Genomic DNA, 25,646 nt, shown 5'->3' with positions numbered 1-25,646 from the left:
TGTACTCTGCCTTCAGGAAATGAGATTGCACCCTCATGACAGCTTTGAGCTTTCACATTACTTACCGATGTGTTTTGACCTTCCCCCTGAGGTCAGCATTCCATCTCAAGGGGGCGTCATGCTGCTCATACAGGATGACATTCGTAGTCAATCCATCTCCCTGACTACCTGTCTTCAGGCTATTGCTGTTCACCTATTCTTTCCCCGCCTGACTTTTTCCCTCTGTACCATTTATGTCCCTCTGTGATTTGCTGTCACCAGGGCAGACTTCCTTCAGCTTATTGAGCAGCTACCTCCCCCATTTCTGCTTCTCGGTGACTTCAGTGTGCATCAGCCCCTTTGGGATTTTCCCAGAACCTGTCAGAGAGGTGCCCTCTTGGCTGATCTTCTTAACCAACTTAATCATTTTCTGCCTTAACATGGAGCACCCACTTTCCTTTCCGACTCCTTGCACACCTATTTCCGTTTAGACTTATCCTTTTGCACTGCCCAGCTTGCCCATTATCTTGAGTGGACCGTTCTTTCTAACACCTACTCGAGCAACTATTTCCCATGTGCTCTCTGTTTGCTGACTCCTACCCCATCCATGTGCACGCTTAATGGCAGCTTACTAAGACTGACTGGCAGCTTTACTCCTCCCTGGCGACCTTCGAAGAACAAGATTTCCCCAGTTGTGATGACCAGGTGGACTACCTCACCAATGTTATCCTTACTGCTGCAGAACGTTCCATTCCTCGCACTTCCTCCTTACCACATCATATCCCAGTCCCTTGGTGGACTGAGGCATGCCATGATGCAGTTCGCACATGGAGACATGCTCTCCATGTTTTTAATCGTCATTCTACAATGCCAAACTTCATTCATTATAAACAGATGCATGCAAAGTGTTGTCACTTTCTTCAGGATAGCAAACGAGCTAGCCGGATTTCATTCACTAGTTCTTTTAACATTTCCACCCCTTCCTCTGTCATGTGGGCCAACCTCCGACGGCTCTGTGGGACGGAGATCCATTCCCCATTTCAGGCCTCATAGTAGCAGATGATGTTATCATGGACCTGTTGCTATCTCCAACACCTTGGGCCACCATTTTGCGGAAGTTTGGAGCTCTTTCCACTATTCCAATGCTTTGGACAACTTAAAGTGTGTAAACTCCCACTTCTTTAACAATATGGTGTACTTGAGATTGTCAGCTGACTTTTATTGCTGGTTAGTTTTCTTGCTGGTTAGCTTGCTGCTGCAACCACCTTTTCTCTTCTTCTCCAAAGTATATTTGCTAGGAACAAGAATTTCTCAAGACTTTCTACTTGTTTAATAATTTTCTACTTATTATTATAATTAAGCAGATATATACAGTCTTTTTTTTCCTTCACTTAATGATGTACATTTAAACATCAAACTTTTACAGATCTTATTCCTCACATAAACAAACACTGTCAAGTAAGTCTCCTTGCATATCCAAAGGTTAGAAACAAATTTCATTTACACATAAGAGAAAGTTGGCTTAAAAACTGAGTCCATTCTCGTCCTGAATCTGAATACATGTCTTATCCTCTCCAAGTCCAAGATGAGCATTAATTAACAATATTTCAACTGTTCTTTTTTTCACTACTATAGTCAAACCATGAACCATGGACCTTGCCGTTGCTGGGGAGGCTTGCGTGCCTCAACAATACAGATAGCCGTACCGTAGGTGCAACCACAATAGAGGGGTATCTGTTGAGAGGCCAGACAAACATGTGGTTCCTGAAGAGGGGCAGAAGCCTTTTCAGTAGTTGCAGGGGCAACAGTCTGGATGATAGACTGATCTGGCCTTGTAACACTAATCAAAACGGCCCTGCTTTGCTGGTACTGCAAACGGCTGAAAGCAAGGGGAAACTACAGCTGCAATTTTTCTTGAGGGCATGCAGCTTTACTGTATGGTTAAATGATGGTGGCATCCTCTTGGGTAAAATGTTCCGAAGGTAAAATAGTCCCCCATTCAGATCTCCGGGCGGGGACTACTCAGGAGGACGTCGTTATCAGGAGAAAGAAAACTGGCGTTCTATAGATCAGAGTGTGGAATGTCAGATACTTTAATTGGGCAGGTAGGTTAGAAAATTTGAAAAGGGAAATGGATAGGTTAAAGTTAATATAGTGGGAATTAGTAAAGTTCGGTGGCAGGAAGACTTGTGGACTGGTGAATACAGGGTTATAAATACAAAATCAAATAGGGGTAATGCAGGAGTAGGTTTAATAATGAATAAAAAAACTGGAGTGTGGGTAAGCTACTACAAATAGTATAGTGAACGTATTATTTTGGCCAAGATAGACACGAAGTCCATGCCTACCACAGTAGTACAAGTTTATGTGCCAACTAGCTCTGCAGATGATGAAGAGATTGATGAAATGTGTGATGAGATAAAAGAAATTACTCAGATAGCAAAGGGAGATGAAAATTTAATAGTCATGGGTGACTGGAATTCGATAGTAGGAAAAGGAAGAGAAGGAAACACAGAGTAAACGTATCAAAGCTAACACTTGGTTCAATAATCAGGAAAGAAGGTTGTATACATGGAAGAGGCCTGGAGATACTGGAAGGTTTCAGATAGATTATATAATGGTAAGACAGAGATTTAGGAACCAGGTTTTAAATTGTAAGACATTTCCAGGGGCAGATGTGGACTCTGAGCACAATCCATTGGTTATGAACTGTAGATTAAAACTGAAGAAACTGCACAAAGGTGGCAATTTGAGAAGATGGTACCTGGATAGATTGAAAGAACCAGAGGTTGTAGAGAGCTTAAGGGAGAGCATTAGGGAACAATTGACAAGAATGGGGGAAGAAAATACAGTAGGAGAAGAATGGGTAGCTTTGAGTGATGAAATAGTGAAGGTAGCAGAGTATCAAGTAGGTAAAATGACGAGGGCTAATAGAAATCCTTGGGTAACAGAAGAGATATTGAATTTAACTGATGAAAGGAGAAAATATAAAAATGCAGCCGAACTCTTCGGCGACACAGCCTTTTCAATTGTGTCCTCTGCTCAGACTCACTCAGTGCACTTCAGAGTCTGTGTGTGTTGGACACTGCCCATCCCTTAGTGCAGCGGGTCCAGGAAAACTGGCAACTGCTCACTCTTGGTGCAGCCAGTGTGATGTTTCTGTGTGTTCCTGGTCATGTTGGTCTGCCAGGAAACGGTGCTGCTGCCAAAGCTGCAGTCCTTGTACCTCAGTCCGCGAGTACCTATATTCTCTCCGTTGATCTCTGTGTTGCTGTCTGTCAGGAGGTGGTGTCCCTTAGGCATCGCCACTTGTCTTCCCTTCACAGGAATAAGCTCTCTCAGTGACTTGGACGACCTCCGCATAGCCCTCCCGCCCAGAGGAGTTTATTTTAACTCGGCTGCATATTAGGCACTGACTTTTTAGTCATCATCATTTGCTAATTAGCGCTACCCCACCAATCAAGTTTTAACTGTCCACCGCTTCCTGATGGAATGTCCATTTTTTAACCTTTTGCATTCTTGTTTGGTTTGCCGTCTGAGTTATTGGCCATTTTAACAAATGACGTGCGGGCGTTCAACCATGTCTTACTTTTCATTCGCCAAAGCAATATGGTGACGGCCATTTAATTTTTAGATTTGGACCTCCGTTTCTGTATGGTGTCTTTTTTAGCCTTTTTTCCACATACCTGTTTTTAGCTGTCTTCTATTATGCCAATTGGGACTAATGTACAGTCTTTTTTTAACTCCTCTCTGTCTTTGTATTCTATAGTTTTGACTTGGGCGCATATGACTCCAGTTGTTTTTGCACCCTAAAGCAAAACAAAACCAAACAAAACCAAAAATCATGTTTGACAATCCTTCTAAATATGAAATAAATGAGTTATAAAAGAAGAAGGAAATGTGATATACATTGCAACCTGAAGAATTTCTCTCTGGCACAGAAAAGTGTAAAATACATTAGCACGAAACTATGTAACTAGCTAAGTTCCCACCTGTGCAATTCAGAAAGGTGTGATCTCTCCTTGCAATATATTCTTTGTTCCCACAACCACCCTGGCCTCGACCTTCACTAATAATCATTGTCCTTCACCCACCTATCTCCTTCCCTGCTCCCACTCCAGCACTACACAACCTTCTACTCCACCAATGCAGCCACTAGTCTTTTCTCCTCATCTATTTCTCCCTTTTCCATTTCGCTCCCCCCTCCCTCCCCCTTCCCACTCAGATCTCCTCCTGACTCCACCTAGCAGCCCTACCCTCTCCCAACCACGTCCCTGCATTCTCCCACAAGCTGCGCTACACCCTCCGCCACCCATACCCTGCTGTCCCTCGCCCTCCCTGCCACAGCTTCCTCCTCTCACTCCCACCTCCCACGAATTGCTTCTCTCATCAGGTGTAGTTGTTCTCAGTCCAGCCTTGGTGACCAGAGACAGTGGTTTTGTGTGTGTGTGTGTGTGTGTGTGTGTGTGTGTGTGTGTGTGAGAGAGAGAGAGAGAGAGAGAGAGAAAGAGAGAGAGAGAGAGAGAGAGAGAGAGAGAGAGTGTGTTGTGCTTGCTTCAGTATGTGTGTATTTTTCTACTTTAGAAGGAGGTCATTTGGCTGAAAGCTTAAATATTGTGCTGCAACTCAGCAGCTCCTCTGTGTGGTGAGTTGTAGCTTATCCTTTTCAGAATACTGTCATTATTATATCCTGTATTTTCCATTGTTAAAATTATTTAATTGGATAGATAAAAAATCTACTTGCTAACCAGCGGCAAAACACACACACATGACGGTTGTAACTGGCAAGCTTTTGGAGCCAATGGCTCCTTCTTGAGGCAGAAGGGTTGAAGGGGAAGGAAGAAGGGTGAAGGAAAAGGACTGGAGAGGCTAGGAAAAGGGGTAGCTTTTGGGAAAATCACCCAGAACCGCAGGTCAGGGGAGATTTAGCGTATGGCATGAGAAGGAAAGACTTTTTATGCGTGTGTTCTGCTGCCACTTGGTAAGTAAATTTTTTTATCTATCCAATTAAATAATTTTGTCAATAATTGATTGTTTCCATTGTTATATTTTTCATTGTTAGATTTACGTAATATCTGAAATTTGTAATTCATCCATTTTACTGGTTGTTGAGCTCTGTGGCTGTGGATTATATTATTTTAATAAATACAGCAACCAGCCACATTTTTGTGTATTGTTATTTAAGTTAAAATGTGTTTTGTGTTTTCATCTACCTTCATTTAGCATTATAGATATTGGAATCATTAGTCAGTACATCATTACAACATCAACAACAAATTAGTTGTTGCATTTGCGCTGTCCAGAATAACAATTTTGTTTGGCTACTGCACTTCACAAGTTGTACATTTATGTTTCATTGCTGTTACCATGCAATTACTTTCTACTCTGCTTGTTGTTGTTCCAATTTCTGCATTTTTAGGTGTGGCACACAAACACAAATGTTTGAGCCACATCTAAAATCACAAAAATCAGAACGATAAGAAGCAAAATACAAAGTAAGTACACTTTTACAACTTCTTTTGTAAATATTCAATTCACGGAGTGTTGTACCTAAACAAAATTGTTATTTTGCACAGGGCAGCTGCAGCATCCAGTTTGTTGTTGATTTTGTAATGGTATACCGACTGAAGATTCAAATATATGTAATGTTAACCAAAGATTGGCGAAAGGTCGAAATGCGTATTACCTTAAACAACAGTACATAAAAAGTGGCTGGTTGCTGTAATTCTTAAGATAATCTGAAATTCGTGTTTTTAACCTCTATATGTTTAATGTTGTGCCTCTGGGATAGTGTCAAGTTCGTGGTTCCATTATTTTTCTTCCCATACAATATCTTGAGGGCTGACCCAGTCACCTTTTTTGAGTGCTGCAGCTTTTTGTGTTCTTTGTACTCGCTGGTTAACTCCATCCACACTGTGAACTATTGTTGAACTCATGCTGCTACGTATAGCTGAGTTCGATGCCCGCTACTCCCTTTGGTGCTCTTTTGTTTTTCAGAGCCCATACTGATATTGCTTGGTACGCACATTCTCTTAGTGTTTCCCAGCTGTGGTGGGTGTGATGACTGGTGAGATCTTAATAAACTGAGCACAAGCCCCCAAGTGTTGTAATACACAGCCAGTATTACCATATGGGAGTAATGCAGCACCTTAATTGGAAAGCAGTAATTCATGTGACATTCAAAACATGGTACAAAGCTTTGCCAAAGGAAATCCTAGATTTAATGGTGACGTGGACCATAAATTGTGGTAACTGTTTTGAAACTAACTGTAATGAGTTATGGCTAATGTTACATTCATATAAAATTTATTGAACTGGACTTCATGAACTAATAAAAAGAAAGTGATTCACGAGTCATAAGATTACTTATTCCATTCCAGTATTCACTTCCCATATGTCTCTCTTTTTTATTGATAACAAACTGTATGGTTCTTTCTGCTCCTCTTTGTTCCAGTGAAGGAAGAACTGGGGACAAGAACACCTCCACCTCCTATCACCAAAACAGAAGGTAAATGTAGATTATACTCTTCTAAAATGTAGGAATAGCATATAACCCATTTATTTATATGGTTATATAATTGATGCAGACTTTGCTTAAATTGTTTGATCTTTCTTACTTTAGAGATCTGTTGTTTTATTTTTTTCCTTGTAACTATACATATGACTTTATTGCTTATGATTTTATTCTTATTTTTTTATGTATTTACATTCTTAATTTTATTAAGTATTGTTGTTGTTATGGTGAACAGTGTAACTAATAAGCTTTAAATCATTTTTCACTTGTGTGCCCTTCAATCAATGTTAGTAATATATGATAGTTAAAAGTGCTTTCATAGTAAAGTACCACTATGTATTACTTCAGTAAAGAAACGTAGTTCAGACTTATAACCACTGTTAGTCCCATGATGTTCCTATCAGTAAAGAACACTGGGCAAATAAACATTGTGTTCAACTTATTTGTTTCACAGCAAATTTCAAATAAACAATTCATAATTTCTGATTTTGGATCTCTGAATACATTCTCATTCTTAGTTGCTTGTGTGTAGTAATGCAGGGTGGCTGCATACTGCATATGATAGGTAAGTTGGCCATTGACAAAAACAAGCAAGGCACTATGTTGGTCATCCTCCAAATTGCAATCTCTTCTTACTTTTCTTTAAAAATTATGGTTCACTTAATTTGAAAGCAGTTGGACCTTTTGAGGGAAGAAAACTTACAAACAGATTGCACATGACAGAGGAAGAAACTGTGTGTTTACTGCCACTGGCATTTCAGTACTTATCTGTTGCAGACAGTTAATCAGTAGTGATGATAAGGATCCTCAGCAATAAAAAATGATATCCATTGAAATCATTTGTTAATCTTCAAACAGTAGAACAGTGTAAGCGAGAAGAGTATTATTAATACTCTTCGCACTTACACTTATATAACTAGAAAAAATCTAAGGCATCTGTTCCAGAGAAGCTGTGTTTCTCCATATTGGTTCAGTACGAATCTGATTACAAATACAGAAAGGTCAGCTAGAACTAATATTGCATGTCAGTATCTGTGCGAATAGTAGGCATTCACAGGAATCACAAAAGTTGACATGTCAGTCAAGAATACTGTTTTTTGTACTAGAAGAAATACTTAAAATGTATATTATCCTCTCAAAATATCATTTGTTGCTTGCATGTGCATATGATGCAATAAAACTTATGAAGGGACAAAATCTTAAATGAATACAACATTCATTTACAAAGCTTAGTGTAATTCTGTGATTATCTGTTGTAAGAAAACAGTATAAACTCATCTGAACTTTGCTTTTGATTGTATTCTGAACACTCTCTCCCACTCGAAAAACTTTAGCACAGGTTTCATTGACATGTGAAACTCTGTAGGTAGCGACCCACAGCAGGAATCCCACTGGTCACAGATCGTCAGTTTGCCCCACAGCATCGACAGGTTGTGGTTGCTGACTCAGTCTGTTTCTGTAAGAATACTGTGATATGGCACGTCACCCATTGAGCGTCCCCTTGAGTGATTGTCTCATCTGTTTAGTTTGCTACCGCAAGTCCACAGGCACAGTTCCCCTGCACTATTGTTCTCAATGTGCAGTGTTAGCAAATGCACAGGAACAGCACTCAGCACGCAGGAAAAGCACTCAGCGCAGCTTCTTGTTTTGCGTGACCACACAGTCACTGCAGTCTGTACGAGGTTTTTATTGGCACACCTACCCTCTGTTGTTGTTGTTGTTGTTGGCAAATATATGCCTGCAGGGATGTTTATTGTACACTGCTAAGTACAGCGTGCATAACTCAGCCATAGTGGTGGTGGTGCTTGGCTGCTTGCTGCCATCAACTGGAGTCCGGTCGCTGCAGTGTAGTTGCTGCTTCCATGCAGTGATTGCATGGCCCCCATGTGAAACACCAAGTAATGTTACCATCACACACATAGGACTTAACAAACTACTCAGAGTGACCTATTATGCACTGTACAAGTAAAAAAATGTATTCTTTGGTCTACAAGCTCCGTTCTTATCTACCTTACATTGGCACACTGACTCACAAGTGGCGGGTTGACATGTGGGTCACAGATTTTGATCAAGTTTTGCAAGGACACACTATATTCAAGATAGAGAGAGACACGTGTTTCGGCTGTTTACTAGACACTCCCTAGTTGTTGAAAAAATCTAGGTCAAATTTGATGATGGAGACAAACATTTTTACTAACATAACATGGGGTCCAATGTTAACATTGTTCAAGTTATAACTTTTTTTGTGTTTTCACGTTGTAGCTTGATTACTGTCATTCGACATGTCTAATAATAGAATGACTTTTGTGGTTGAGCAATCGAGGTATTAGACTGCTTAACTACCTATCTGTGTTGGATTCTTGATTGTGGCTTTTTCTTAATTCCATATTTTTTTGGTGTCTATGATAATGGGAATATCTTTCTTTCATTTTTTTCAAATAAAACACTGGGAGGTGTGATTACTGATCAAATAATTACATATAATGCATTGATGATGATGATGATGATGATGATTGGTGTTTTAGGACGCACAACAATGAGGTTATCAGTGCCATAATGCATTGACAGTTTTCATCATGATACATGACGCTCTTTGATAGGACTTTCGTTGGTGATGATGATCACCCGACTTGCGCTGTGAAAGTGATGCCACCAGAATGTACCGCTCTTTGTCAACCATGTGAGGTTAATGTCCTCAAACAGATAAAGAATTTCACTGCACGACTTCAAAAATAATACGACATCACAGCAGAGCAGAGAATTATAAGATAGGGCTAATGTTATCAAAATCTGTGCATTGCTCCATAACCTGTTGTCCATATCTGTCTTTCAAGATACGCTTTTATACACTTGGTACACATTTGAATTGGTACGTGACAGATCAGTTTTTAGCAATGTGAATCAGATATGCATCCCATGAACACTGTACCAGAAAACTTGTCGATGTGGGAGATTTCATTTGCGCGTTGTGCATGGTGTGAGAGAGATTACCACAGAAAAAGGAAGTCATCACTATGTTTTTGTTGCATAAGTAGTATGTGACCGTTACTCATTTACTCCCTTTTTCTTTACTTGTAGCTTGTTATGAGTATCATAGTACTCGCCTTTGCTTCTTCTTTCTTCTTGCGAGTGACAAATATTTACATTCACCCATTTATACCCTTGTTTCAATTTATTTTATCTCAGGAGTGATTTTTCCTTTTTTCTTCTTATGATGCAGACCTGGGGATCCTCTTTGTATACTTGTCTTGTCATACTCCTGTGGTGTACTATCTTCAAACATTTCTTGTGCCCACATTATGTTTCGCTCTTCCTCTTCTGCCTCCACTTTAACAACATTTATCCCTCTTATTCCTTTCGTCCTGCCTTTCCTGGTGGGTGTGTCAGTTCCTGGTGCCCCAGTGATTGCTTTCTGTATGCCCTTTGTGTGTTCTTTATCTCAATGTTTCAAAGTTTTCAAGTATGCTATTTAAACTGCATTTGGGCATTTGGAGGATCGCTATACAAAAAGTGAAATTTATGTCTTCTTTCTTCATCCTGTCGTACATGGCCTTTCTTGCTGCTACTGAGACGTGAGGTATCTGATGATTTTCTCTGCTAAACTATATTGTTCTTTACCCATCAAGATTTCTTTTGGCACATACCGCTATTCCATGTGGATTTATGTGGCACATTATGTTTCCATTGATACCTTACTTGTAAACTGAGATCCATTATCATTTAATCTTCTGACTGCAGTTGATTTACTTATTTTTCTGTACACAATAATGGGACATTTTCGTTCGATAATTAGAATTCTTCTAAGAATAATGTTGAAGGAATATAACAAGAAAACAAAAAAATTAACTTAGAGTTGATATTTAATTGACATTTAATGTAAATAATGTGGGAAATGTGAAAATTGCTTTGAATGGTACATAAGCAAAATAAAAATACTCATAATTTTTCTGAGTTTTATATATCTTGAAGTAAGGTTCCATTCACAAGCTCTGGAACATGGTTACAAAGCTGCTGGCATGAGAAGGTATTTTCATAAGTATGTCAGTGAGACAGGAGACTGTGTAAAATGCATCTCTGCAGGTTTCAGACAGCACTGATGTTCCAGAGCAACAGAAAAAGATTTGATGGGAAAATAGCAGCCTATGATGTTCCAGAGCAACAGGAATGTGTTTCACGGGAAAATTTTGACTTCTGACATGCAAACAGAGCAGAAATTACATCCATCACAATAACAGTGGATCATGCGAAATTATCTGGAAAGAACTGAATGCACAGTTCTGTGTTGCCCATGGCTGAAGGGTTAATATTTCCTTTGGAAGGTAAATGTTTTTGGACTAATCTTTCTCCATTTTGTGTCTCACTATTGTACCATGTTCTTCATCCAAACGGATAGGATCTTACTGATTTAGAAAATATTTCAGTGACTGCCAGTAACTCTTCCTTGTGATGTTGGTGATGGTCCCAGTGATCTATGACAAACATCTCTTTATGTTCTTTTACTATAACTGGGTGCACATAGTCCTTATGTTGTGTGGTCAGTATTTTTGTCATTTGGCATATTTCTCATCCGTGCAATTTATTTCTTACTCGTTGTGTCATGTTATTGAAGATATAGCATATCTGCACACTTTCGTGCCACAAAATCGTGATACTGTAATTTGTATACCAAATTATTTCTTTGACTTTATGTTCGAGAACACACAGCTTCTAGTCAGTCTATACACAATGCTATTGTGCACCAGACAATTTCTTAATTTTTCCTCTCTAGCACAATAATATTTTGTTTTTATCGTTTTTGAACATTAATCTGCATTCTTCTCCACTTCATATTTTACTCTCAACAACACTTTTGTAATCAAATTTCATCCTTCCTGGTCTGCATTTTCAATCTTCTTTAAGTACATTGGCTTTTGTGACAAAGCACCTGAGTTGATATTCTCTTTGCGTGATCTATTCACAGTTTGAAATTCAAATTCTTGCAGTGCCAAGACACAGCTCAGAAGTCACTAGGCCATAGCTTGGTGTTCAGTACAGATGATTGTGGTTTGTGCTTGGTTACTATAGTGGTTTTTCTACCAACTAGATGCCACCTAAATTTAGTGAATCCATACAACAGTTGTGATCCTTAATTGTGAATGCCAATCCAACTATTAGTCAAATATTGATTTTCAAAGTGTTACCTGTGAATCTCAGCTGCTTACATCTATTGAAACAGATTCACTGAACTGAAGTGAATGTAACAGTGGATTTGAAGTCAGTGAAAATCCAACAATTTTCATGAAAATTAGTCCGGCTTCCTTCAGCTGCAACCTAATGAATATATTGCTACATAGAGTGTTTGAGCTATAGTGGAGCAGGAATCCTTATAGCCTGCTTTTCGCAGGCACTCACATCAGCTATTTTGTTATTGAAATGGGCTTCCAGGCATTCCTGATATGGTTTCCAAACCCTACTATCAGAGGTTCTCCCATAATGTTTGAAGGAATTACACTACTTTGGAGAACAGATTTTGTGAGCACAAGAATTTCATACACTGACCACCGTGAGATTAAATGTTACCTGCAGGCACGTGATACGATAATGAAAGTATGTACACACATCAGAGGCAAATGATGTATGAATCGAGTGATGATATGGACCACAAATGGGAAAAGCAACAGATACAAGTGTCTTTGACAAATAACAGAGTGTTGTGCTCTGATGCCTGGGACTAACATCTCAGAAATGGCCAGGATCTTACCACTGAAATGGGGAACCCAGGCTTGCTGTTATCTAAAGCAGGATAGTTTGTGATGTGTGGCAGATCCAGTGACACAGTACAGCACTGGTGCAGACACAATTGTTTCAAAGCACACCACTCAGCACACATTGTTGAATACTGAGGTCCGCAGCAAGCAACGCTTTGTGTTCTTACATTCACCCAGTGACATCATAAGTTATGATTGCAGTGGATATGGGATGGTCATGACTGGACAGTGAGTCAGTGGAAATGTGTCAACAAGTTGGATGATTCATTTTTGTTATTACACCAGGTCAGTGGTTGTTTCCAGATACATCATCAAACATGCGAATGGCTGCTCAAAAAATATGCTGCACTATGAATGCAAGCCAGTGAAAGCAGTATTATGCTACGGCAAACTTGGGACTTTTATGGGTCTTGCAGCAGTATTCAGAGGCACTGTGATCACTGTGGACTGTGTGCACATTATTGCAGGCAACCAGGGTTACTTCATGCTCAGTAGATTTGCCCACAGCGATGGCATTTTCCAGCTGGATAACTATCCGTTTCACAAGGTACGGCGTTGTGCTGTAGTGATTTGACACACATGATAATGAACTTACATTGATCTCTTGGTCACCATATTTGTGTGATCTGAACCCAGTGTACAACATTCTGGATGCTATTGTGTGCCATCTCCATGCCACAAACCACTGGCCTCTAATTTTGGTTGTCACAATGTTTTGTTGTTCACAACATATTCAGATTACATTTCCTTATAAGTATCTATATGAAGTTTAAATCCAGTGAACTGGATTATGACATTATTTTTTAATAACTCATGCACTCATATCCCAATGCCTTTGTACTGAAACCATTCACACAATGTGAAAGTTTCCAACAGTATATCCAGCTTAACTCATCACCTTTGTCAAAAATTGTATATATGGCATGTGATACCAACATATACTTACTAATGAGATTTTATTAATGGTATGTTTCAGAACTACTTAATTATATTCACTCTTTCAAGTCAGTACTATATCTAAGGGGCTTCTAGTAAATGTCCTTAGCAACATTATGTACCATGTACTGCCCACGTGACATCACACATCCCTGTTGCCACATGCAGATGCAGTTTTGGTGGCGAAGTGAGTGGCGGTGGAATGCTTCATCAGCATTCACAGAAGCCACACAGCTTTCACACATACTCATCCACACACATTTTTGGTCTCTCAATCACAGCACAGCCCCAGTATTTTACTTCATAACACATGGCGAAAGACACAACAGGCCATCAAATTAAGTGTCACAATGCTGTTTCCACATTTGAATTGTCTGTTTTATTGTCCTATAACAGTACAAAACATGTTGCTTACTTCATTGACACTAGTGGTGTCACTTACAGCTTAAGATACACTTGACTCTTAGAACATGACTGTGCACTCTCAATTTGAGTATCATATTGTTATTTTCACACCTTAGTTGCCTGAATTATCATTCTACAACAGTACAAAACACTTCATGAAAATATGCTAGGTGCACAGACATTGATAGTTGGCATGCCCAAACAAACAAATAGGCCTTTAAACTCAAATTGGAATTTCCTGGTGGGAATAAGATGCTTGTCTCTCAAAACTATTGAAAGGTTTAGACCACTGCCATTTGAAATAGACTGCAGAACAATTCTGCTATCACCACTGTACATATCCCATAAGGATTGTAATCTTGTTCTCAGCAGATGTGTGTAGACAGAGAGGTGTGGCATGCTTGCATTGCAGACTGATGTAATTAGTGTCACCACTAGCATATTGATTAGCATTCTGCGCAGTGTGAGCAAGCAGTTATTACCCCATGGAAATAGAAAAGTACAGATTAATGGGTCCAAGAATAGCACTCAAATCTGCAAGTATAGGTAGGAGATGCGTGCATAATATGTTTCTCAGAATTCATAGGAATTACATCTCTGGTACTTCCATGCATTAAATTTCAAAGACAACTTCTGAGAATATTTGTTTTGATTATATCCCATGTAGCATCAACAGAACAGAATTTTTCTTTCAAATAGCCTGCTCATGATAGGATACATCTACATGAGATGGCATTTTAAATATTCTTGTCTTCAATTCTTATTATTTTTATTGCACACATGTAGGCTTCAGTTTCTGCAAGATCGATTTGTTGTTGATGGGTGGATGGAAATCTGTGAGATAAATAGCAAGATGCTCTGACATGACAAAAATCATGGGGTGGCAGTATGCATATATACACACCAATATTCCGTGATCCACAGTGTCAAGAGGGTGCCGAGAATGCAAAATTTCAGGCATTTCCTCTCATGATGGACAACAAATGGCTGACAGCCTTCACTTAATGACTGCGAGCAGCAGCGTTTACATAGAGTTGTCAGTGCTAACAGACAAGCAAAACTGCATGAAGTAACTGCAGAAATCAATGTGGGCTGTACGACAAACGTGAGGACAGTGAGGCAATATATGGCATTAATGGGCTATGGCAGCACATTTCCTAACAGTGCAACACCTGCAGCACCTCTCCTGGGCTTGTGAGCATATTGCTTGAACCCTAGATGACTGGTAAACTGTGCCCTGGTAAGATGAGTCCCAATTTCAGTTGGTAAGAGCTGATGGTAGGGTTCGAGTGTGGCACAGACCCCATGAAGCCATTGAGTTAAGTTGTAAGCAAGGCACTGTTCAAGCTGAAAGTGATCCATAATGGTGTGGGCTGTGTTTACATAGAATGGTCTGGATCCTCTGGTCCAACTGAACTGATCATTGGCTGGAAATGATTATTTTCAGCTACTTGGAGACCATTTGCGGCCATTCATGGATTTCGTGTTCCCAAACAATGATGGAATTTTTGTGGATGACAATTCGACTTGTCACCAGGGCACAATTGTTAGTGATTGGTTTGAAGAAAATTCTAGACAGTTCATGTGAATGGTTTCGCCACTCAGATCACATGTTGAGTTGCTGCACTATGCTAGGTAAAAGGAGGTCCGACATGTTATTAGGGGGTATCCCATAACTTTTGTCAGCTCAGTGTATGAGCGCACATCTCCTGTACTTCTTTCTGTCAGAATATCTCATAACATAAATCATACATTGTTGCTGCGAGCTGTGCGAGGAGGAGAGAAGAATAAACATTGATTGTAAGTACATTTTTCATTGTAACTTAAGAGTAAAAAGTTTGTTATAATTACATTTGAATTAAGATCAAGTTTGTAAATACTGTGTCTCATGATTTTGTTGTTTTCCTTAACAGTAATAGATCTTGTAGATGAAGAAGATGATGATGATGATGGTGGTGGTGATGCTCACAGTCATGATGGAATGGATATAACATCACAGCCACCAGTAGTAGCTGACTTCTTGACTATTGATCGTAAGTTCATATTTCTACTGAAATTTGTTTGACAGGTTGTTATGGATAGTGTTTGAGTTAAGATGATGTTTGTAAATACTGTATTCCAGATGTGATGCACTGTTTTGGAACATCTCCAGTGGTTATACCGTAAACATTACGATTAGGCAACACATATTTTGATCATTATAGACAGAAAAGGGTTTTCTTATAAACCCTGCCATTGGAACTACCCCTAAAACAGAGGAACACAAATAAAAAGATGGCGACCTGTATTGATTCCACAATGTGGGTACCCAAAGGATGACTTCATGAGCTACAAATAACACAGTTCCAAATCAAAAAAAGTCTGTTGTGCAAGGAAATCACATGCAGTGACCAAAAAAACAGGCTCAAAAACCAAAGCAACTGAAACCTGCAAATGTCTGCAGTACTAGTGTTTTTACAATTGCAGTTTAAAAATTCCCATACAAAAATTCTTGTAGCCTAAATGATCCATTACGGTGAAATTAACTGGAACTAAATTAAGCTCAAGCTGCAAGAATTTGAGGACTTGTGTAGGTCTCTGCCCTTTACTCAGTTTGGGGAACCTTTTTAGTGTTACTTTTGATTATTTATGTCTTAATCATATAGTAAATAGCAACTCTCATTCTTCAAGCACTTTTTGCTTTTCTTGGCAAAGGAACAGCATCAATTATGTTTTAATCATTGTGAGTCAATGATACTAACAACTGTACATTCAGAATGGTATGCATGTTCATTGAATGGGGTAGAGTTACACTAACTGCTTGAATCACATTAGTGGTGGTGCACTCACTACCTTAGTAAATATAATATGGGGGTGTTGTTGCTTCTTATGAGCAACAACTGTGATTAAGCTGTACCCACTTCATCATGCTGTGCAAGTTATCATCCCCTAAGCACTGATGTATGAATAGGAACACCTACCCAGAATACATATTTAAACTGTAGTGTAGTCAAACGCATACTGATGGGTCTTAGCTGCAATTTTTCGTGAAATACATAATCATTGTAAATAATAGCGCTCAACAACAGTGTGCTTCATACTTTATCTCACCTTTTGTAGAACTGTTTATGCACACATGAATTATTTATGCACCCTTTTTAGAAAATATTTTTTACATAATATATTAATGCCTGCTACAAACTGAACAATTCATGTCAGGTGCTAATCGGTACTAGACAGCGCCTCCATGCATCGGCTACTCTAACCATCTGGGGCTTTTGGTCTGAGGATGGTCTTGGAGATTGAAACTAAGCCTCATAACAGAAATGGAAATAAAACGCATTGGCTTATACTTTGGTATTGCTTACTTCAGTGGCCACATGTTAGAGACACAAGCTGTACTACTCACGTGCAAGCCCGCTCAAAAAACACATTGGCTGTGTAAATGTGTTCTTCTTGCAGGTGGTATAACTGAAACTTGGTAACAATATGTAACATCTTTGATACGTCTGTGGTCATTAAGTTATTTGCTGGATGGCATAGAATGATCCTGCTAAATTCACTTGATATTTTCTGGTCATTTCCATTGAATACACAGAGTGATTTGCACGTAAGATGTGACAGTGGGTTGTCAATGTATGGTTTTGAGTCCAGGAAGATTGTTCCATGCAGACACTGCAACTAATCACATTTTTTATGTTTTGCTACGTCAGTCGTAAGCACTGCTGATTCAGTGAGTGAGAGATATCTGCCACAGCTGTTTGCTAGCTTTGATGTGATGGGTTACACTGTGAAGTGAAGGCTGCAGTAGCTCTCATTTCCAGTCTTGATGGAGGCCACTTTTTTTTACCTACTCAGTGATGGAGCTTCAAACAACCAGTCTGAAAAGCAGCAAGGAAATCATGAGAAAACTTCTCAATCATAAGTCTCCTTGCCACTTTTGGTGCTCCATAATCAAGGGTTAGAAAACGTTGGTACTACACCCTTTATAATTCATTCTTTTGCTTGTGCTGGCATAGTTTTTGATTTTTGTGAATACACAATTTTATTTAAGACACTGTGGCACTAAATAATTAACTGGTTTCCTTGTGTGTCTACTCCAGCTAGCACATTTCCATACTACTTGACTATGACACAGCACAACACTTAAACCCAGACCATTTCAAAGTCCAATGTGCACAATATCTTACTAATTCATACTGATTTAGGTTTGCTTTTGTAGTAGATACTTTGTTTTATTAAAATAGACTTATGTTGTAAGGTTATTGTGGTAGTATTTTGCCTATTGTAATAATATTTTTCCATTAGTTTACTGAATACAACAGGAAATGTAACAAAGAAGTTAATCATCAGTTGTATATTCTCTCACATTTAAAATAGAGTGACGATGGTCAGGTAGTGTACCTGTTCCACGTTTGTAGAAACCTACTGGTTTGGAGTTACAAGATTTCATCGTGCCAGCCAGGTTTGAAGTGCATTTTTGCCCGAAAAGGAATTTTCTTAATGGGTTTTTGGTAAGGAGTAGAAAATGCAAACATTTGAGGGCACAAGATCAGAAGAATAACTGTGTGAGGGAAGATATCTCAAATAAATTCCTGGATAGCTTTTTTTGGGAAACCAACAGAGTGCAGGTGGGCACTATTGTCACTAAATGTAATACAGTGTTATTGATTGTTGTTCTTATGCTGCAACTGACAGGTGTCTTAAGTTGGTGGTAACAAATGTGAACTGTGATTGACACACTCCTGGAGAGCAGTTTGTAGTATAAAGCCATATCTTCCTACGAAATGCAAAATAATATCTGTTAATCCTGCACTTTCATTGAGGAGATGTCTTATGTTAGGGCACAGCTATTAATTTCATCTTAAGAAGTTAACATAAAGAGATCATAACTCACCACCAATAACAGTATTGCATAAGAATGCCCAGTTAGTGAACTGATGATTTTGTTACTTTGAATTAAAACATATGGTACTCCTATACCCAACTTCTGAATCTTGCCTATTCCATGCAAACATCACATGAAGGTTACATGGTCAGAGTTCATCACATATGTCAATTATTGAAACTTAATAAATGTGGAAAAGTATTCATGCCAAAACTATCTTTCTTAAAACAAGAAAATCCATTTTTGACAGAAATCATCCAATAGCATTTGCCTCACATACAATTCAAAGATTTAGAGTTGCCTACAGTGTCTTCACTCGATTATTAGACCCAAAGTGAACAATACATCACAAATGTTAGCACCTTTTCAACTTGCATCACTGTCTTGTAATATTTTAGCAATATTCATAAAATTGAAGTATCCAAAGCCCAGTTCATAACTGCAGGACAGATATTAGAATTACACATAAAATTGACAAGTGTTAAATACTCTCATAGCAACCTATGTGTGTTATATAACTGCATTTTAATTGCTCAGTTTATTGAAGTTAGTTCAAGTGGAAAAAATCAGACTATGATAATAAACAATTTTATGCTTTCAATGCAAAAGCAGAAACATGCCCTAGGCACTCAACTTCATGATCACCTGATTAGATGGTGGTCGGTGTCCAATAGTCAGTGGCTGCCGTATAGTGAGAAAACTCTAAATTGCTCTAATCTTGATGTTGCCTCTAGCTCTTTGATGAAAATATGTCTGAAAGGTTTTACTGTTACTGGTGAGTTAGGAAGTGATGCACATTGTCTTTGAGATTCTGTCAGACTGATACTGTTAAAGGATAGGTGAGATTTGGTTTAAAGTATGAAGTAGATTTGAACTCTTGACTTTGTGTCTACATTGCACTTTGTTTATCAGTAGACCAAAAGCTGATACAGCTCTGTTACAGCTTGAACAGGAGACAACAGTTCCTCCAAAAACTTTCATTCTTTGATTGTTGCCAGATCATACAGATGGACAGACTTAGAACTCTTAGGGGCGGCCAGTTTTCTGGTACCTTATGTGAATGACTGAGACTTAGCCTCTGTGGCAGCTGACTTGTGGTCCCACAAGGACCTCAGTGTAATACAGAGATTAATTTTGCATTATGACTTAATGCTGCAGATGGCTGAAGAACTCCACGAACACTAGCAGAGAAGATTGTGTACCTCTGGGCCCACCAGACAATAGGTTTGACAGTGGGACATTCATCCTTGATTTTAAGGAGGACTCTCTTCCAGAGAAGGTTAAAAATTATAGTTTAACCCTGCAGTGTGAAGTAATATTTCCTACTGCTGACTTAGAGCTTTAAATGTTAGTGCTTCTAGCACTTGTCTTCCCATTGTACATACAGTTTTATTGGTGGAGTTAGTGGCCAACCATTTCACAAAACTTTACCATGTGCACTATCACATGTCTGTCTAAAGTGTGCTAACCAAACCAAGAAATACAGTATCTAGTATTCTGGAACTGAAGATCCCCCCACACTTTCTGACTCCAATGGTCATTGTTTTTGTCCCACCCTCACCATTGACAGACAGTGATCCTGGGGTGTGATCTGCCCTCCTGGTTTCCCCGTTATGACTAGCAAGGACATCTGTGTATGGTGATCCAATGGAACTGCAATAGATATTGCTGTCATCTGCCAGAATTACAATTAATTTCCTCTTGCCATGCAGTTTATGTTGCTATCCAAGAAACACACTTCACTGACAACCATTCGGCAGCTTCCCGAGGTACTGTGTAATCTGTCAATATTGCAGTGGCCCCAAAGAGTATTTGGGCTATACCACATTGGAAACAATAGCAGTGTGAGTACAGATGACTCCAGCAACCACCATTTGCAACATTTTTTCCCCTCCAGGCAGTGCACTTATTTATCTTGAGATGGCACCTTTAATCCAACAACTCTCAACCCCTTTCTTGGCGATTTCAGTGCACACACCTGCCATGGGAGAGTACTGCTCATCTGTTCGGGGCCTTGTGATTGACTATCTGCTTCTGGATCTTGATCTGTGTCTGTAATGACAGTGATGCTACCCACATTAGTGCTGCCCATGGCACTTATTCAGCTTTTGATTTTACAATCCCTTCCCACAGTCTTGTGGCTATGCTACAATGCTCCCTGCATGACAGTCTTTGTGACAATGACCACTTCCTGGTGATCCTGTCACTTCCTTGTCGCTGCTGCACACCATGTTGGTCTTTTCGGGGAGCTTTGCTGCCACTGTCATACTCTCTGTCAGATAGCATTGATGAGTTTATGGGAGACTTCTCCAGCTCGATCACACACATTGCTGGATCTGCTATCCCCTTTCTATGCACCCATGCTGCCATTGGAAGTTGTGTTGGTGGACCAAAGACATCGGGACAGCTATTCACAGTCTTTGAAGCACTCTGCAACATCTCAAGTGACATCCTTCACAGACCACCCCAGCCACTTTTAAGCAGCTCTGTGCTAAGGCTTGCTATCTAATTAAATGCTGTAAGAAAGAATGCTGGGAGTGCTACATTGCCTGCTTTGGAACTTGTGCCTCTCTATCCCAGGTATGGGTCTAGCTCTGTAGTATACTGGGCCATCAAAGATCCACAGCTCTTCCAAGTCTTCTCCTTCATATGTGTATCACTATCCACTTTGAGGTAGCATCAGTGTCCTCTTCTTACCAATCTACCTTTCGAATCCTTAAAAGATAAGTGGAAGACATCCTTCTGTTCTTTACCCCCATTACACCCAATTATGCAATGAACCTGTCAGTGGCTGGAAACTACCTCAGGCTCTTGTCTCATTTCATGACACAGCCCCAGGTCCTGATTTGATTCATTATTAGTTGATCAACATTTGAATGTTACTCAAATACTCCATCTACTCAAGGTCTTTGACTGTATTTGGCTAGGAGGTATCTTCCCTTCACAATGGAAAGGTGGTATTATTTTCCCAGTCCTTAACCAGGCAGAAACCAAATATCCATCAACAGCTATTGACTGATTAGCCTCACAAACATACTCAGTCTCACAAATGCACTCAGAAAAATGCTTGAAAGAATGGTAGCCCAATGATTGTGCTGGGTTTTTGAATAGTAGGGCCTTTTACCCTCCTATCTTTGTTCTTTTGGGGAGGGACGATCCACAACTGACAGTCTGGTTAGGTTGGAACTTGGAATCCATCAGGCTGTTTCTAACTGCCAAAATCTCATTGCACTGCAGTCTCTTTTCATCTACAAAGGCATGTGACACTGGGTGTCACCATCACTCTTTTCTTACTCTCAGTGACCGACTGTTCTGAGGCCTCCTACTGATTTTTATTCATCAATTTTTAACTCACCAGTTGTTTTGAGCTGGGGTTGCTACATATCTCAACTCACCAAAGGCCTGAGAAATGGCATCCCACAGGACTCTGTGCTGAGTGTTACACTCTTTCCTGTTGCCAGCAATGGGCTAGTGACTTGTAAATTTGGTATAGCTGCCCATGTGTAGTCTCGACTGAATGATAGTTCCAAGATGCCATCCAGATGGGCTTCTCTTGGACCGTTTCCCATGACTTCCAGTTCTCTCCCAATAAAAAGTTAGTTGTGTGTTTTGCTCATCAGGCTGTGGTCCATCCTATGCCACCTTCATGTGGGCCATACCAGATTAATCCCTAGTTTTATTTTATGCAGCAAGCCACCCCAATTTTGTGACTGCAAAAGTCATAAAGACACTAGCTCACAACCTGGTGGAATGGCCCCTCCTTCTGGCTGTCGCATTGTTTCTCTTTGTGACGTAATAATATTGATGCGGAGAATAGTGTTAATGTTCTGCCACCTTTGGTAGCTTGTGCAAGTTTTACCTTGAATTCTTCTCAGTTATGTTCACCTTCTGATGATTTCTTTGTGATGTCAATTTGATAATGAAGACCACTGGTTACTGTTTGTGGCTCTTAGATGCAGCTGGTATGAAGACTATAAGAAAGTTTTGGATATGTCCAGCAACTACAGAATTATATCTCAAGATTCTCTCTCTCAAACTGTTGTATTCTAAAACATCTTGAACAATCTTACAATATTCTGTAACAGATATTGAATTTCAAAGTCATTGCATCGATACATATCTACATATATCCATCACATCCTCTGGTGACAAAAATGCAACTTAGTAATGAATGAACAAATCATTTGTCAGTCCTCTTTTGTTTTTAAACTATTGATGGCTCTTCTTCTCTTTGACATCCAAAACACCTCCAAGTATGATAGCATGGCACAATTAAAAGCCTACACAGCAAGTAGGTCTGCTAGGCTATCATTGTGCCTTGTAGACATTCTGTATGTTTCCCATTTCATGGATTTTACGTACAAATTATAACAACCTCAAATAGTGGGATGCTTTCACCTGCTGCTAAGGTACTTATGCTTTTAAACAATCTTCTTCACAATCTTCTTCTTTCTAACATTGAGGAATAGATGGAACATGTACCTCTGGGTGAGCACTGGTTACATCTCTGATCCCCCCACTCAGAGAAAAGATGTTGTGTAACATACGTAATTAGACCAAACACTATTAGTGACTTTAAATTCATATCTACAGACATTAAGCACAAACTCAAGCTTCTTTTGCATGTAAAATAATTTCAGTTTTTAGTAGATATAATATACAGCATTTCACTCTTTCCTTCAGTTGATTTTATCTTGTTGGCTATTAAGTATATTTATTACTTTTTAATTAGGTGTCCTTAATACAAAAGGATAGATTGTTTTCTCAAAGTATAGTTTTCATTTGTATAGGTTTGTAATTTAAATTACTGATCCTCACATACAAATAAATACAGGTTCGACATTTTAGATCATACAGTTTCTGTCTTTTACCATACATTTCCTCATAATTTAATGTGACTCATTTCACAATTGCTTAATACTTTTTCTCACATTCAATGCCTCATAGCTCATGATGACACATTTTAAATTAGTTTAAGGAGTTACATGCTGATCTTTGACATTACAGTGTCTTTAACTACTCCGTATCTCAGGTTTGTTACTTTTCAGCATGGACGGAGACAAAGATTGAACAAATCCAACATATGCCCATTTTGACTTCCTCAGAGAACACTTACTTGGGTGACAAATTGTCACACTAGTGCTTCCTATCTTTATATGAGCTGCACTTTTATTATATTCTTCAGATAAATACTGAATACCTACATATTAAAGTCTATGATGAGACTGTTCCTAGCAAATTGTAAGACAGACCTGTTCTCCCCACAGATTCACCTGACCTCAGGTGTAGGTTCCCTTTCCATAGGTAAACTTACTCTCTCATTCTCCATACCATTCCTGTCTACATAAAACAAATGCTCTCCATCCCAGAAGCCTTGTAATAGTATGCCCAGTGTCACCTACTATTGAATCTTCTCTTGCTTAAAAATGAAATTTCTTCTCATTATACAGTGACTGTACCTGGTTACTTACAAGTTTCCTAACTCTTGGGCATCCATATCAAACTGTAAGTATCTTTTTGGTTTTGTTTTTTCCAGTGGAGGAAGAATCAGGTACAGTCACATCCCCACCTACTTCTGACTGCATAGAAGGTAAGCAAAACTTGTACTCTCCTAGAAAAGTAGGCACAGCCTATAAAAACCCTTGGTGAGAAACTCCTTGTGCTCTCGTAAGTGGTTATACCAATCTTAAGTCTGGACTGTGTTCACTATATTGATACTAGGAGTTATATGCCAGTCATTCTGTAACACACCACGTACTACAGATACCATACAATTTTTGTGAAATCTGTCCTGCAATAGGGCGTATAGACATTGTAGCAATTTGCTTCAGACATGGGTTGCTGTTAGATGTGTATAACAGTAGTTTGACCACATACTTCCCACGTCGATCATCTGCACTTCTCACCAAAGCATTACGTATTACTTTAGATTAAAAAAAAATTGTAATTTCTTCTACATTATGTTCAAGCAACAACTTTCCACACCAGTTTAACATCTGATATATTTACCTACCCTCAAATACATTAACAGCTATAACTAAGCTGTAATGTTAATACTTCAGATTACAGGAGGATTCTCATTCTGAAAACCAAGTGGGAGGGCACAGTGGTTAGCACACTGGACTCACATTTGGTGGGAGAATGGTTCAAACCTGCTTCCAGCCATCCTGATTTAGGTTTCCTGTGATTTCCTTAAATCACTTCAGCCAAATGCCGGTAACGTTCCTTTGAAAAGGCATGGCTGACTTCTGTCCCTAACCTTCCCTATTCAGATGAGACTGATGACCTCACTGTTTGGACTGATGACCTCACTGTTCCTCCAAAGCAACCAACCAACCAACCATCATTCTCCAAAGTTTGTCCAGATTCCTGTACATTTCAATATTGTTGATATCTAATTTCTTGAGAAGTCTCTGCATCTCGGGGGCAGGATGGCAATCCATGGGTTTCCTCTCACCAAGCCACTGTGATAACTGTTCTGTGCTGAAGATGCCTATTGTCTCACATTATGGCTCTTCGCATGCACAATAAAATAAGTGAACACCCAGTATAATAATATTTAATCAGAAGTATTATTTTACATTATTATTTTCTTACTATGTAAATTATGTTTCTTAAGAGTATAATTCATCAGTATAAGAAAATAGCCAGTGATTTAAGCAGAAAATATCCAGTGTTTGATCATTTAAAAATTATTCATGCAGCTAAAATTGCTTATAGTCTGCCTTGGTGCTTCTTGAAAATATTCACCTAGACTCTGGATGTTTGTTTACATATCATGTTGCAGGAATTAAATTCCAGATTCAGATGCATCGCCATAGAATTTCCTTAGAAAACCGGAATGCTTAGTAACATACAAAAACTGTTTCAGCACAGCAACTGAAGGTGGAGAAGGCGTGGGCAGAGGGGGTGTGGGGGATAGGAGGGGGGGGGGGGGGAGGAGACAAATGAACTCCAAATTTTCTATTAGTTTTTCTCTTACCAGTTGTGTGCCAAAGCTCTTGGAAAGTACAAATTAAAGGAGTAAAGGAGATCACCCACTAAACAGAAGAAGCATTGAGCCTTTGAGCGACTCACATAAAAGAGAAATAAAACTAACTAGTTTCCAGAAGAAATTTCTTGTGACATTAAAGTACACACTCAATCACTCACTCTCCTGTGTCCCTACATTGTGCCTACTAGAACCAAAATGATTTAT

At 39.2% G+C, this 25,646-nt stretch overlaps 1 protein-coding gene across 1 annotated transcript in view; it reads left to right on the top strand.

Moving 5' to 3' along the window:
- LOC124776118 (zinc finger protein 100-like) overlaps positions 1-25,646 on the top strand; it is a 193,263-nt gene that overhangs the window by 57,708 nt on the left and 109,909 nt on the right. The window contains exons 5-7 of the mRNA XM_047250959.1: positions 6,434-6,487; positions 15,495-15,614; positions 23,985-24,038. Of these exons, the coding sequence (XP_047106915.1) occupies positions 6,434-6,487; positions 15,495-15,614; positions 23,985-24,038 (228 nt within the window). The remainder of the gene's footprint in view (positions 1-6,433; positions 6,488-15,494; positions 15,615-23,984; positions 24,039-25,646) is intronic.

The sequence above is a fragment of the Schistocerca piceifrons genome, chromosome 2 (genome assembly GCF_021461385.2).
Source record: "Schistocerca piceifrons isolate TAMUIC-IGC-003096 chromosome 2, iqSchPice1.1, whole genome shotgun sequence".
NCBI lineage: Eukaryota > Metazoa > Arthropoda > Insecta > Orthoptera > Acrididae > Schistocerca > Schistocerca piceifrons.
This window is presented reverse-complemented; position numbering and strand designations above follow the sequence as displayed.